The 16665-nt window shown below is 36.6% G+C and overlaps 1 protein-coding gene across 7 annotated transcripts in view; it reads left to right on the top strand.

The window, feature by feature from the left end:
• TRNT1 (tRNA nucleotidyl transferase 1) overlaps positions 1-16665 on the top strand; it is a 28835-nt gene that overhangs the window by 3422 nt on the left and 8748 nt on the right. For 4 of the 7 annotated variants that reach the window (XM_045530896.1, XM_045530893.1, XM_045530897.1 and 1 more), the window contains 6 exons: positions 4232-4425; positions 8845-8983; positions 12558-12684; positions 14016-14209; positions 15075-15328; positions 15534-16641. In XM_045530896.1, coding sequence (XP_045386852.1) covers positions 4232-4425; positions 8845-8983; positions 12558-12684; positions 14016-14209; positions 15075-15328; positions 15534-15782 — 1157 coding nt within the window. In that variant the 3' untranslated portion in view covers positions 15783-16641. Of the gene's footprint in view, positions 1-4231; positions 4426-8844; positions 8984-12557; positions 12685-14015; positions 14210-15074; positions 15329-15533; positions 16642-16665 lie in introns of those variants that run through there. The other 3 variants (XR_006729932.1, XR_006729931.1, XM_045530894.1) reach the window with 1 other exon arrangement.

Raw genomic sequence — 16665 nt, 5'->3', positions numbered from 1 at the left:
TGTAATGGCTGCCATATGGTGATACATACAGTTTAGATCCTACTGTACCAGTTCTCAAATCTTAATATCTGCTTTGCGATGTGTAGAATTAGTTTTAGTATGCAGGAATTTGGGAAGCTAGGAGAATGTATTACGGTCAGATAATATAGTTTTTATAGTTTTATAATTTGTCAGGTTATTTCGCATATTTTTGTTTCTGCCTCAGTACAACCATATAGTGCTAGTGGTATATAAGATTATTTCCCTATTGCAGAGATGAGGTTGAAGTGCTGAATATAGGGGATTTTTTCCTGAGTTACATGATTAGTGGACAAACAAGGACTTCCTTAGTTAACTTGGTTGTGGCCCATTAGTCACTGCTGGGTGACAGTGCTCAGTGGTATTGTCAAGTTTTAGTCTGAAATGTTGGTTCTCATTCTTGCTGTGCTCATGGCTGAAGAATGACCACACACACCAAAGTAAGGCAAGCACGAAAATGAGCTTTATTGAGGAGAGAAAGATAGGATTATAGAACAAGAGTAAGATACGGGTTTACAGAGCGTGATACATATGCCCCAGATAATGACCAGACCCATTGTCGCAGCAGAGGGAGAGCCAAGAGAAGGGCAAAGAGTTTGGTTATGGTCTGTGACTTGTTTTATAGTGCCCAGATTGGGACTGCCATGGTGGCTCAGACATCACCATGGGGGACCACTTTCATGGGACAGTTGGTAGTTACATTACTAGGCATGCTGGTTGTTCTAGGTCAATTTCTGGACTCGACAGTACCTATGCTGCTTGGCCTGTGGGTTAGAAAGTCCCCTGCATTCTTTTGCAGCTGGTGCACTAAGTTATGATTGGCTGATTCGTAGGGTATTCCCTCCTCCCTCAAGTATGGCAGTTGCTCAGGAAGGATTAGTGTGGAGCAGGACCAAGATGGGAGCCTGGGACCCCACCCTTGTCCTTCCCAGGTGGGCAGTTGCACCAAGGCAACAGCACCCGCTTTCATCCCTAGGAGACCCGGAATCCCTTGCTGTCTACCTAACAGTATGTGATATCAGAAAGTTCTATTAACATTTGGGACAATAGGAACAACTGGTCACTCTTGAAGGTTGGACGCTCTTAGAAGAGATTGTCTGTTTTCCTGTAACAATGATCTTCCCACCTGTACCTCTCGCTCACCTTCACCAGCCCCACCCCAACCTCCAAGCCTCAAACTTCAAAATTGTAAAGCAAATAAGTTTGTGAAAATTTAATTGCAAATTAACATGAAAAAGGTGACAGTTATAAAAGTTTTCTGACACATTAATGTGTGGTCTTTTGGATTGCAAACAAGAATAATTAACAATAGCTTACTATCGTGTGTGGCAGAGCAAATTAACATAGTTCTGGAATGTTGAGATTCTGCACTTCTGAGTTTCAGGCTTAAATTTGTAATGAATTTTAGCTGCATTAGGTGTTACTTTCACTGAATATGTACGTAACTTGTAAAGTCTTTTGGTATGTTGAATGTATCCTTGTTTTTGTAAGATTGAAGGTATCAGTAACTGAGGAATAAAAGAGTCTTAAGCTTGATAGTCCCTACTGTGTTAGGTCAATATAAACTCATGCCTTTTTTTACAATTTTTATGACTCTTATTTCACGCAGACGTAAATGTCTTTATGTGCCTTTCTCTATTGCATTAAAATGTTATTTTAAAAATCCTGAATTGTGAGTTTTTTGGAAATGGTTTAATAATAGGGTTAGTCAAAATGGTGAATAAATTACTTTAAGTTCTGGATCTCTTTTTCTGAAATGCAATTAATTTATTGAGTGACTCTGAACTTACAATTTTATTTAGTAAAGCTAGTATGAGAATCTTAAAACAGTGGTTATCTATGTAAATTCAGCTTTGACCTTATTCATCCCATTATTTAAAGCAGGATCAAAAGAACATAAAAGTTGCCCTTTATTTGCTTTCCAAAACAGTTTCTTAGATACTGTTTTAATTTGAAGGAAGAAAACTTAAAAAAAAAATTCCCAGTGAAGCCATTCTTTGTTTTTAATAGCTAAAATATCACAATTCTGTTCCATTGTGAGCCAAGTTGGTACAAAGATGAATAAGATAGGTTTTCTACCCTGAGAAGTGGGGAGACAAAGACATAATCAGTAATTTTAACATAATTAGTATGTGTAAAGACGTTCTACACTAGTAGCTTAGAGGAAATTCACTTAACCTCACCTTCAGGAGAGGCTTCCTAAACTGAATCTCAGTGAATACGTGTGAGCTAGATCAGTGTTTTTCCAACTGGTTAGTGACCACTAATGGTCCATGTCAATTTAGTGGTCATGACCAGCATTTTTTAAAAGAGAGGAAGAGAGAATAGAATGTATAATAGCAGATTGCATGGTGTGCAGTAAGGGTAAGTTTTATTTCATGAAACTTTTGTTTGCCACATAGATACACAAACAGCTCTGGGTGACTGCTGTGTGAATGTCCTTCCTAATGTGGGTTATGGCCCGAGAGTTGGGCAGGTGTTTCAATGAAGTGATTTACACAAGTGAAGTTACGGAGGGAAACTACAGGGAGAGTTTGGTGCAGGTGAAGTGTGATGCAAAGTTTAGTGAGAGGTGACACAAAGAGGTCCTAGAAGCCTTTGTATATTGTACTAAAGAATTTGGCTGTTGTACTCTGAGTATTTAGAGGAGCAGTTGCACAGCTCGATTAACCTGCTGTTTTAGATCCGTGTCTGGATTATGGAGGCTGGACTGATAGGAGAGGTGTGGCACTGGCAGTGGGACTTGATTGGAAATGTGGTATTAAAGGAATATGCACACTTCACCTTGCAGAGGGCTTAGGGAAGTGGTATCTGTGTGGAAGAGGCAGCTTTTAGTTAAGGCAAGAAGGTGGAAGGAGGGAGCATTTGTTATTTTTAAGCAAATCACTTCAGGGAGTCTGCAGTGGGGCTGGAAGGTTTGGGAAGAATAGGTAGAAGAGGTGTGTGGGGAGGACAAAAACCAGAAGACATTGGGGTAGGGGTGGAGGATTACGTTCTGAGTTGTGGTTAGGCTGCTGCAGCTCCAGTGTATGTTGAGTTTAGCTGAATGTTTGTGTCACTGTCCTACAGCCAAGACCACCCTGGGACACACCAAGTTGGGTCGTTACTCCTGGCAGTGAGGGAGAGCACTGACCATGGAGAACCTTGGTGCATCTCGGTAAGAGGGTTTTAGAAGGGACTTCTTACATTTGGGCTCTCTGGATAGAGTTCAAGCATTAGATGCTCTCAGGAAGCAGAAGTAATGCTGTGATTTGGTATCTTAATAATTCTTACTTACAAGGTGAGAAAAGTGTGAGAGTAAACCTGATTGGTAGGGAGCAGTCACCTATATTAACTATTATAGGAGCTGCCTTAGAACAGTGTTCCTGTTTTGTCTGTGTTCAAATGATTGCAGAGTTGTCTTGTTTTGTCTTGATCCATTGTGGTCACAGAATGGCCTTGTCTGGTATTGATGCTCTGTGAAATTATTTATGTTCCACAGGACACCAGGGCCTAATTGTGAGTGGCAGGACAACTTGCAGCAACACCAAGGCTTAGCTAGTATCAGTTCAGTTCCTGGACGTCATTCTCACTAGGTTCCATGTGGCATTCTTAGGTCATGTGAGTATAGTTGTGGTGGACTTTGTCTTATCCTGTACCTGTAGCGGAATCAGCTGTGTAGTTACAGTAGCTCCAGTGTTCGTATGGTTCTACCAAGACCACAGCTTTGAGTTGGTTTTGAACATCATATGCAGATTATTTCTTGAAAAATTCTTTGCTATGACATTTATCATAAGTGAATGATAGGCTAATGTCTGATAGTTTCATAGTTTCATACCTGAACTTACTGCCTCAGCACCTAGACACAAAGAGAAATACAAAACACTTTACCATTTCTAAAGTATGCACGTAAACTGGGAAAAAGTAAGCGGAATTATTTGCTTTATTCATTGGTAATAATTCAAGTTTATATTGATGACCTTGACGCACTGTAGAATTCTGAATTATCTCCTAAATAAGCAAATTCTGCAAGTTCCCTGCTTCCCACAGTTCTCACAGGCATTCTGCTCTAAGGAAGTCTTTTCACTTTTTTGGGCCTTGTTCTCATTTTTCATAAGAACAGCCTCAGTTAAGTGATCTCTGCTGTCCCACTAGATGGAAGAGCCTTGTGAATCGCTACTGTGCTGCTTAAAAGAAACACATTGAAATAAAAATCTTCTTTCTTTCATCTCAGAATTATTTGTCAAAGAGAACCATGAATTAAGAATAGCGGGAGGTGCAGTGAGGGATTTATTAAATGGAGTGAAGCCTCAGGATGTGGATTTTGCCACCACTGCTACCCCGGCTCAGATGAAGGAGATGTTTCAGTCTGCTGGGATTCGGATGATAAACAACAAAGGAGAAAAGCACGGAACGATTACTGCCAGGGTAAGCGAAAAGCTTACACTTCGTTAATTGCGTTGTCTTTTTAAAAAATTTAATAATTTTTTCTAGTTTAAAAAAGTGAATAACAGAAAGACCAATAAAAATGTGAGTCTCCTCTAAACCCTCTTAAACCCTGCATCCTCCGTTGTTGCAGCCACATTTAACCAAGTCTTAGGATACCTGTTACCTTCTGATTTCTAAAAAGATCTTTGTATGCTGCGGTTTTTGTTTTTATTTCCCAGTTTTAAGATGTTAGCTATTGACTTCCTACCGGGGAAGATGATTTAGCTTTCATACTACACCCTTCTCAACAGCAACCACATATAATCCTCCTTCCGCTATCTTCCTGGTATATTTATGTCATAATTTTTGGTTAAATCAATATTCAGGGTTTACATTTATGACTTTGTATTGTTTACAGCCAGATCGTGGAGTATGCTATGATTATATTTCTTCTGTTGCATGTTTTTTGTTTTTCCGGCAGTTAATAGCATTTTTCTTTAACATAGCTTTCTGTGTACCACTACTTGTGTCCTGTACTCTGTGCCAGAACTGTAAAGTTCCTCTCAAAAGATTTAAACACATCAAGCTTCAGTTCTTTGTTTTTTATCGGAGACGTCTTACCTGGTGCTGTCTTCCTGCTCCAACATGGACTTTTAGGTTTTCCTGGCCTCTCTTTGTTAGAACTCCTGTTTCCTGGATTCCATGTGGTATTCTTTCTGTGGCCTCATTTTAATACTTTAAAACCTGAAGAAGACTTATATGTCTGAAAATATTTTTATTTTACTTCCACACCGGTTTGATAGTTTCGTTGGTTATGGGTTTCTGTGGGGGGGATGATTTTCACTCAAAGGCTTTGTTTTCTAGCTTCCAGTACTGCCACTGAGAAGTCTGATCCCATTTAGGTTTCTCCTTTGTTTGAAACCTGATGATTATTCTATCCTTTTGGAAGCCTTTCTGTTCGTTTTATCTCTTTTATTTTTATTTATTTTTTACATTTCAAGATATTAAGGGGTTATGAGTGTTTTTGTTATATGGATACCTTGATTAATGCTGAAGTCAGAGCTTTTAGTGTGCCTGTTGTCAGGATAGTGTTCATTGTACCCGACAGGTAAGTTTTTATCCCTCACCTCCCTCCCAGCCTCCCCCTTTTTAGTTTCCAATGTCCTTTACATCTTTTCTGCCTGTGTGTACCCATCTTTAGCTTCCACTTATTAGTGAGACCATATAGTGTTTGTTTTTCCATTCCTGAGATACTTTAGTTAGGATAATATTCTCTAGTTCCATCCAAGTTGCTGCAAAAGACATTATTTCATTCCTTTTTATGGCTCAGTAGTACTCCACAGCACATATATACCACATTTTCTTTAGCTACTCATGAATTGATAGGCACATAGGTCAATTCTATATCTTTGCCATTGTGAATTGTGCTGTGATAAACATTCAGGTACAGGTGTCTTTTTGACATAGTGACTTCTTTTCCTTTTGGTAGATTCTCAGTAATGGGATTGCTGGATCAAATGATAGGTCTACTTGTAGTTCTCTGAGGAATCTCCATACTGTTTTCTGTAGAGGTTGTACCAGTTTACATTCCCACCAACAGTGCATAAGCATTTCTTTTTTACCGCATCCACCCCAACATCTATTGTTTTTTTATTTTTTAATGATGGGCATTCTGATAGGGTTAAGGTGTATCTCATTGTGGTTTCAATTTGCATTTCTCTAATAATTGGTGATGATGAGCATTTTTTCATATGTTTGTTGGCCATTTGTCTATATTCTTTTGAAAATACTCTGGTCATGGAGTCTGCTTGCTCAAGGCTTCTTGGCCATGGCTCCAGGTCACCATTATTGTAAAAAATTAAAAAAAGAAAATACTCTGGTCATGTCTTTTGCCACTTTTTAAAGAGGTTATTTGTTTTTTTCTTGCTGATTTGAGTTCTTTATAGATTCCAGGTATTAGTCCATTGTTGGATGTACAGTTTGTGAATATTTTCTCCCATTCTGTAAGTTGTCTGTTTACTCTGTTGATTATTTCCCTTCCCTTTAATTAAGTCCCATTTATTTATTTTTGTTGTTGCTGTATTTGTTAACTGGGGTATTGGTTATAAATTCTATGCCTAAGCTAGTGTCTAGAAGTTTTTCCTATGTTTTCTTCTAGAATTTTTATGGTTTCAGGTCTTACATTTAATTCTTTAATGTGCCTTGAGTTCCGATCTTTTCATCTCTTAATTTTAAGATAATGTGCCTTGCTTTGTATTTATTTATTGTTTAGGGCACTTAGTGAGCCTTCTTGTGTTTCTTTTATAATTTCATCTCCTTTGTTAAATGTTTTCTTTGCAAACTCCTATTATTTGGTTGCTAGGCTACTGGGACTGATTTTCTAGTTTTATCTTTTGTTGTCTATTCTCAGGTCTTTTACTTTCCACGAGAATGCCTTAACTTCATTTTCTAACCTATTATATTTACAATTTTTGTGGTCTTTTACATTTTCAAGAAATCTTTCTTAGTATATTTCTTTTGAAAGCTTCCTGTTCTTGTTTCAGATGCAATATCTTCTTATTTCCCTTAGAATATCAGTTGTAGTTATTTTGACAATGTTTGTTTCCTCTGAGCTTCTTCTGTCATGTTTGCTTTCCTTAAATACAGTTATTCTTTGGTTCTCTCTGTATATTTGGGTGATGCTCTAAAGTGTTAGCAAAATGACTTGAGGGCTTTATTGTAATTTTGAGCGGAAAGTGTCAGCCAGTTGGGACTCCTCTCAGTAGGAGATTTCATTAGGAGAAATCAGAGGAATCCCCTGCATATATAATCGTGGTGGTTAGCATTTTGGAACCAAGTAGGGAAAGGGATGGTGGTCATGTGGATTTTCAGTTAATCTTGTTTTCATTGTGATACTTCATTCCCATGATCATCTGTGCCTGGTGCACCAACTTCTGATTACTTTTGATTTAACCTTTCTAGAAAGTTAATCCCTGGTTTTCTGCCTGGTTAAGAGAGGCATTCTGGGAGGAAGGGGGTCTAATTGTTTCTTTTTTCTTTTCTTTTTTTTGAGACAGAGTCTCACTCTGTTGCCTGGGCTAGAGTGCCGTGGTGTCAGCCTAGCCCACAGCACCTCAAACTCCCAGGCTCAAGCAATCCTCCTGCCTCAGCCTCCCGAGTAGCTGGGACTACAGGCATGTGCCACCATGCCCAGCTAATTTTTTCTATATACTTTTAGTTGTCCAGGTAATTTCTTTCTATTTTTAGTAGAGACAGGGTCTCGCTCTTGCTCAGGCTGGTGTCAAACTCCTGAGCTCAAACCATCCGCCTGCCTCAGCCTCCCAGAGTGCTAGGATTACAGGCTTGAGCCATCACGCCCGACCTTAATTGTTTCTTATAATGATTTTCAAACAGTTTTCCCATTTCAAACCCTTTTCTTACCCTTTGCCTTCAGAGATACTTGTGTTTCAAAATGCCTGAATTCTGGAATTCTGTAGTAAGAATATAGATATAGATACATTTGTATCTAGAGAACAATATGTATTAAATTGAGAGAAATCCCAGAACAGACTTCTAGTACTTCATTAGTGGCTTTTAGTTCCTAAGGAAGAGATTCCAAACTCCTACTTGGCATGTAAAAACCCTTTGCTTTCTACCCCTAAATGCTGATACGCTATTTGTCAGGTACGCTTTCTCTTTCATATATTTTCCTTTCTCCACTGCTTTTGGTCATCTTTTTAAACTTCATTTGAAATGTTGTTCTCACCACATTTCTATGTACAGATCCTACTTATTTTTCAAGGCTTAGCTCAGATGTCACTCTATCAGGAGACTACTCAACTTTCCCAGCAGGAGGTAATCTCTCATCCCAAAATATATATAATACTTTATTATTATTTCTTTTCTTTTTTTTTTTTTTGGGTGCTGTTACTTGGATACGAACCAAGGTTGCCGTGGACACTGTAACACTTTTAACTTGATTGGTGATTACCAGTAAAGGAATTGAGGATCTATTAACTGACTTCTTCCTTTATCAATCCTTTGCTCAGTGGTATATATCCCATAAATTGATATTTAGCTCTTTGCAAACTGGAGCTGTTAAAAAATATTTCAGAGAATAGCCTGGTTTGAAATTCCAGAATGAGAATACAGTTGTGAGGGTTCTTCCTTTCTACCTACCGTATCACTTAGAGTTGATATGTTTATATGTCAACTCGTATTTTTTAATCATGATGGGTATTAAAAAAAAGTCATTCTTTGCATCTATCTTGGAATATTGTGGGTGTCATTCTGTTTCAATGTTTATGTATAGTAGTTGACTTTAAAAACACATAACTAATTGTCAGGGCTTACAGCACTGTGCCTTAATGAAGACAAACTTATGTTTTCAATCTATCCAGTAATACTAAAAACTAATGTTTTTTTAAAAATGTATTGTAGCTTCATGAAGAAAATTTTGAAATTACAACACTACGGATTGATGTACTCACTGATGGAAGACATGCTGAGGTAGAATTCACAACTGACTGGCAGAAAGATGCTGAACGCAGAGATCTCACTATAAATTCAATGTTTTTAGGTAATATATGGAGATACAATATTACTAATTGTTTTAATTCAGTCTATCAGAACGCCTTCTTTTCAAGTGAAACCTGCATTCTGGAAATGTTCGCCAACTTGAGAAGTTACATTAATTTCTTCTAAGAGACAGTGTGGCATATTGATTAAAAAGAATTAACTCTGGAGCCAAAATCCCTGGGTTCAAATTCTGACTCCATCACTCACTAGCCATAAAAGGAAGGTGTTAATATTAGCTTCTTTTGTAGGCCTGTTGTGAGGATAAAGGGAGTTAATAATTGTAAATACTTAGAACAGTGCCTGACACACATATACATTCAGTCAGTGTTAATTTCTTAAAATTACATCTAAACAACATTAACATTTCAGGAAGAAAAATGTGCATACACATATGTGTGCATGTTCATACACTTACCCTCCTCCCCATATCATTCTTTTTCTTCTGCGCTATCTTTCATGGATCCATTTCTACTCTTTCCTTTCTTCTGCTGCCCTGGCACACCCTGATGAATGACTTAAGTGTCTTTTGTATTGGTGAGCCTACACACTACTTCAGATTCCTGTTTAGCACTGCAGTTTGGGAATCATCAATAGTCAGAGCTGGCATGTCAGATGAAACCTGTCACTACATCGTAACTTTTTCGTTAATGAAAGCAATAGGAATCACATGAAGGTACATAAGAATTAGGTTACTGTTTTGGTACATTATTGATGCCCCATATTTTGTACTTTTAATTTTAGATAAGCCCTTTATGTGTAAGACTGGATTAGAAAAGAGGTGATGAAGCACCCACTAGCCATCATCTATTAATAGTCTGTAGCAACAATAGTGGTGAAATGATGAAGTAATAGGATTTGCTTCATGGGATGAAGAAGTTTGTAAGCCAAGGTGGGATCTCTTGCTGATTACGTTAATGACAAATGCCACCTCTAGGGTAACTACTAGGTTCTAGGTACATCATTGGGCACCTAATATATTTGATCTCATTTAACTCTCAGAAAAACTTCATAAAGTAATTTGACAGATGAGGAAACTGAGACTTACAGATGCTAAATCACTGAGTTCAAGTCCCAGAGTGCCATGATTTCAGCCTGTTTCCAAAGCCTAAGTGATTTATCACCATAGGGGGTCCAATGGGTCCATTTTTTTTCTGTTATGTAGTCAATCTCCACGTATTCATTTCTTCTTACATTATTAATACTTAGAGTAAACTCCAACTGATGGAATATATAGAGCCTAACTGGCTTCTAGTAAGCATACTTAAAGAGAGAAACTAATATTCTTTTTCAAGATACTATTTTATAAAGTAAAAGCTATTCTTACTGATACTACTATTTTCTAACATTTGCTGAGCCCTTATAATGTGCCAGGTGCTGTTCTAAGCACATTACATAAATTTAAACTTCCTGACAACCCTATGAAGCAGATACTGCTATTTAACCCATGGTAATTTGTCCGAAGTTGCACAGGTCATAAGTGTAGGATTAGGATTCCAGCTCAAGCAGTCTGGATCCAGAAGTCATGTTCTTAACCACTACATTAGTCCCTGCAACTCAACTTTATTTTCATATTTTTATCCAGTGTATTTTAAAAGAATGATATTCAGAGCAAAACAAAATATACAACTGATATGGTGCCTGTTAATCCTTGTCCAGTTTCTTGTCCTGGCTTTTTTCAACCCTTACTGGATCAAGTATTCATAGTTCTGACATTTATGCTTCACTGCTTTGCTCCCGAAAGCCTTATTTTTGCTTTTGTCATATTCCTATAATTTTTTCCTCTCCAAATTTTGATCTTTCCATTAAGCTCTCCATGGAGAGTCAAGAGTTTCTTCATTAGGAGAAATAATGTTAAGACCTACAGATACACTGTATTATTTGCTACTTTATGATCATATTTTTGTCTGTTTATTTACTTATTTTCTTTTTCTTCATTTTGTTATGTCTTTTTGAATCTAGAGCCTGTCATGTTTGCCACATACATCAAGATGGTTCCCTTTTAACAGTCGCTGTTTGTATAAAACCATAACAGTTTGGGAACAGTTAAATGTTAAGTCTGAGCTTACCAATATTTGTTGCTTCTGGGATAATCAGCAAGCATTCAAGTTCAAGCAAAACCAAATCGATAAGAGGCATTTTTCATACATAGTGGCAGTGCCTTTCTGTGATGACACAGAGTGAAGTATGTCATAGGATCACTGACCTCCCCATTTGGATGGTTGAATAGTATCTGTATTTTTGCTCTAAATTTTAAGTCTCTAGGGTGACCCACTGTGTGAATTTGCCTGGGATTGAAAAATTTCCTAGGATGTGTGATTTTCAATCTTAAAACTAGGAAAGTCCCAGGCAAACCAGGATGAATTGGTTGCTATACTAACATGAGGTTTTATATACCTATATATAAAATGAGTTAATTGGTCAGTTTTTTTCTTTTAGTTGAACATATGAGAAGAATGTATTATAGTGGGGAAATTTTTTGTTTATATCATTTTGTGAATGGCTAATAAGTTTACAGGGTTCAAAATTCACAAATTTTATAAGGATATAAAAGGAAGTCTCCCAATCTGTACTGAACAGAACTGTCCATTTCACCACAACCTTGCTAACAATGTTATCAAACATCTGGATCTTTGCTAATCTGATAGAAATCTGAAAAATGCTATCTCAAAAGATTAAGGTTGAGAATTTTTTTTTTTTGAGACAGGGCCTTGCCCTGTTGCCCAGGCTGGAATGCAGTGGTGTCCTCGTAACTCACTGCACCCTCAAACTCCTGGCGTCAAGCAATCCTCCTGCCTCAGCCTCCTGAGTAGCCGAGTAGCCAAATTATAAGCACTTATAGGCATGAGCCACTGTGCCTGGCCAAAAATCTTCATTTTTCAAAGAGACTTCTGTATTTCCTTTATATATTTTAGCCCATTTTTCTATTTATATAGTTTTTTTATTTATAACAGCTTTTATGTATTATGAAAATTAGCCATTTGTCTTTATGATGCTTACATCTGTTTTTCCCAGAATGTCATTTGTCTTATGACTCTATGTCATGACGGTTTCTGCCATTCGGGCATGTTTGATTTTTTTTTTATGTAGTTCAATTAATTATTTCTCTGAAGACTCTGGTGTGTGTGTTTGTGTTGTGTTTTCTTGGTAATTAGAGTTTGAAAGATTTTTCCCATTCCAGGATTATAAAATACCTTCCTGTTGTTTCTTCTGTCATCACTGTTACTTATTTTTTCTAGATTATTTTTGCTATTGTTCATTTTCCCATATTAACTTGAAAATCAGCTTTTCCTGGTGTCTTCTTGTCCCCACTCCACTTCATACAGGTCTTGCACATGACTTGTTTAGTTTATTCCTGGATGTATTATCTTTTTAGTTATACCATGTAGCTTTTCATTTTTATTATGTCTTCCATTTGATAGTTGATATATATGAACACTATTAATATCTGTATTTTAATTTTGTAACTCCTCACACCGTGCTGAATTTTTACTGTTTGTGATAGTTTTTAGCTGATTTTGTGTCTTCAAATTCTTATTTGCCAATAGTGATTTTTCTCTTCTTTTTCTAATGAATAGGTTTTGATGGTACCTTATTTGACTATTTTAATGGTTATGAAGATTTAAAAAATAAGAAAGTTAGATTTGTTGGACATGCTAAACAGAGAATACAAGAAGATTATCTAAGAATTTTAAGATATTTCAGGTAACAATTTTAAAATATTTTAAAAACAAAAAAAAATCATACAGTTTTTAATATCATCACCAGAACATAATACTGGTCGTGTGAAACAGTAGATCCGTGTGCAAAATGGTGACATGCCAAATGTCTGTCTCCAGTAGAGCCTTACCGAACTATGACTTATTAGATAGTTCATATTGTATTTTCATTCCCAGAATATACACATACTTATTCCATTCCATATGATCTTTTCTGCTTTAAATTATTTTTAAAAATGCCTAGTTTTTTTGATTGAGTATTTTCTACATTGATCAATTCATTACACAGATGTTTGAGTGCTTAGCACAGGCCAAGTACTGTGTAGGTGTTTTGAGCATGTAATGAATGAGAGTCGCCGCCTTTATATGGCTTAAAGTCTTAGGTGGTCATGAAAATCTGGTACCTCACAACAAAATGATACTGGTGAAAATAAATACGTTATATGACCAGTAAAACAATCAAAGTATAAAAACATGCTTAAAAACTTGGATAAACTTGGTAAGTATGAAATGCATGGATGGTTTTGTGGGCAGCAGTGATTTTTAAACTCCTTACTGTAACCTTTTTAAAAAACTATCTTAACTGGCTAGATGAAGTCTAGTAATATTCATGTTTTGCTGGTTGAGATCATCCTCAGAATATTCTGCAACGTATCACACATTTTGTTAATAAATGCTATTTCTCTAAACTTGAGTATATGCAAACAGTGCTTCTATAAAAGTACATAGATCAAAACTTACCTATATTTAGCATTTAATTGAGATTACTGATGAATTGAATTATAAGGGTATGAGTGGTAGAATGGATATACTCTAGGGCTTCTAGTTCCGAGATTCCATGAAGTATACTCCAGGTTCTGCAACTAGGTATGTCATATTTGAAAGTCTTAATGTGTACAAATAGGCAAACTTTGAGGGATTAAGACAGCTCCACTGTGGCATTCCAGTCTTCTTTTGGTGCCTGTATAAGGATGCTTTTTTTCCATCTGCTTTAAGTACCAATTCAGGAACTGCATTTGATGGCCATTCTGAGCATCTCAGCCAGTCATTTGGAAGTGAAATTGAGACTTTGGGGTTCTGTTTCTTGCTAACCTTAAAGTGACTTCTATCTTATTAGATCTTTGGTTTTCTCATCTGGAAACAAAAGGAGGTAGAAAATTGGCCAGGCGCCTTCCTAATCTTCCTGGTAGACCTAACTAGTTCTATGTTGATTTTTATTAAATATGTGTATGGGATAGTATGAGTAAAAATAAAAAAAGAGATTTCTTGTGATATGCCAATATAGAGGTAATACGCCATGAAGATTTTGTCTTACAGGTTTTATGGGAAAATTGTAGACAAACCTGGTGATCATGATCCTGTTACCTTGGAAGCAATTGCAGAAAATGCAAAAGGCCTGGCTGGAATATCAGGAGAGAGGATTTGGGTGGAACTGAAAAAAATTCTCATTGGTAACCATGTAAATCATTTGATTCACCTTATCTATGATCTTGATGTAGCTCCTCATATAGGTAAGTGCAAGTTATAAAGTGTTTGCATTTTTGGCTATGAAACATCTAGTTTAAAATTTCATAAAAAATGTTTGACTCATTTAAAGAATTCTTAATGGAAGAATGGAAGATTTTAAAATAAGGTAAGCTTTGGGGTATGGAGTAGAACAGTTTTGTCGTGAGTAGGGAATAGCTCAAAGATAGCATACTGTAGTTGTACAGGATAGTTTCCGGAGTGAGACAGATCTGGGTTTGAATGAGGCTCAGACACTTACCAGCTTTGTGACTTAGTTTCTGGCCTTTTAAAAAGGAGGTTTGAAAATTATAGCATCTATCTAACAGAAGGGCTAAGAGGATTCAGTGAGTTAATACAGGTAAAACACTTGTAGAAGAGAAGCTTAAATACAGAAATTGTTCAGTAAATGTTATTCATATTCACAAAGAACAGAGGGATTATATGGTTTATCACACTTCGGAAACTTGGGTATATTTCAAATAAAGACATAAAATTATTGAAGGAGGTAGGTGTTATATGGTAGTCTATCAGTGGGCAGTCAGTGGGAAGCAGTTTGTGATTGGAAAAAGTAGCCTATGTGAACCTGACACCACCATCACCACTGCCTCTGGACCTCCTAATGGAGCTTGTGAATGCAAACAACATTTTAGGGGCTTCCCCTAGGTTTTGAGAGTGACGTGTGAAAGAACAGCAGTAACATGTCAGTTCTTCACCTGTGTCAGTGCTTCACCTGTAAGATGGAGCATCAGATTGGCCCTATCATGTGTCCTAGTGACAGGGCATTTCAGTATATTAAAACAATGGTTGGTTTAGGATGTGAGTTTTTTTTCCCCCACTAAAAGTAAGTGAAAAATGCTTTTGTCCCTACAGGTTTACCTGCTAATGCAAGTTTAGAAGAATTTAACAAAGTCTGTAAAAATGTTGAAGGTTTTTCACCAAAGCCAATGACTGTTTTGGCCTCATTATTCAAAGTACAGGATGATGTCACAAAATTGGATTTGAGGTTGAAGATTTCAAAAGAAGAGAAAAACCTTGGCTTATTTATAGTTAAAAATAGGAAAGATTTGATTAAAGCAACAGATAGTTCAGAACCATTGAAACCCTATCAAGACTTCATTATAGATGTAAGTATATACTAGGCGTGGGCAGAATATACATTATCTTCACTAATCATAGAACTAATTCATTAAAACTAAGACCTACAATTCTGTGGAGTTTACTTATTTTAAATGAAAATTTCATATTGAGCATTTAGCATTTAAATTTTAGGATAAGATCACAAGTGATTGTTTTGTGTGATGAAACTAAATATTTGATTTTGGCTCCTAGTCTAGGGAACCTGATGCCTCTACTCGCATATGTGAACTACTGAAGTACCAAGGAGAGCACTGTCTCCTAAAGGAAATGGAGCAGTGGTCCGTTCCTCCATTTCCTGTAAGTGGCCATGACATCAGAAAAGTGGGCATTTCTTCAGGAAAAGAAATTGGGGCTCTATTACAACAGTTGCGAGAACAGTGGAAAAAAAGTGGTTACCAAATGGAGAAAGATGAACTTCTCAGTTACATAAAGAAGAACTAAAATTGATGGCTACTAAAAACCAGAACATTTTTGGTAATACTGTTTTTCTTACCCTTCCTTTTAGTGAGATTTAGGAAACTATAGTGGAATAAAAACCAGCTTAGGAGGACCTCTTCAGTAGAATAAAGGTCTTACTTTGTGAAATATAATTATATTTCGGGCACTAAACTGAAGTCTACCTCCTCTTGATCTGATTGATATCATTGAACCTTATAATGCTTTTGGAATAGTTCCAACTGAGAAAAGTACAGCTGTCTTCTATCTTTTTATATTTGCAGAGGGCGGTACTAAGATCGATCTTAAAAAAGTAATTGTTTTAAAGAATAGATGTTTATTTGCAAGTGAAATAACTGGTTACTCTATATGATGACTGTCTATAAGTGTCACTTATCTGAATTCTAAAATAAACTTGTGCCTGAAAAGAAAATAGTTGACAAATTTGCATAAAATATCGTGTATAAAATACAAATACTAAATGTGCCATTGGTGGCTGGCATTCGTACATAAGGGGTTTGTTGTAGTAAGCTCTGTTTCAGTATGTTATTTTTCTCTGTCATAATTTCTTTATGTATGCAAAGCCTGGGAAAGTTACGGGATTAATTTGAGGGTTCGTCTTCTGACAAGTATAATACAAGTACTCGGATACAAGTATGTAAGTATTTGTATATTGCACTTGATATAGGAGGGCTGTCTGGAAAGTATCCACCCATGTAACCATTTTTGTTATACTAACAATGGCTGGATATCTTCTGGATAGCCCTCTTAATCAGGTACAATATATGAATACTCCTGTCTCTTCAAAGATTTGAGCCCTAAGTGCTTTCGTTATGTGAACAGATGTATAGCATAAAGTATTATCTATTTCAGCTGCTATATTCTGATA

The sequence above is a fragment of the Lemur catta genome, chromosome 18 (genome assembly GCF_020740605.2).
Source record: "Lemur catta isolate mLemCat1 chromosome 18, mLemCat1.pri, whole genome shotgun sequence".
In the NCBI taxonomy this organism is placed as follows: domain Eukaryota; kingdom Metazoa; phylum Chordata; class Mammalia; order Primates; family Lemuridae; genus Lemur; species Lemur catta.
The sequence above is the reverse complement of the archived record's forward strand: the minus strand, read 5'-3'. Positions and strand labels throughout refer to the sequence as shown.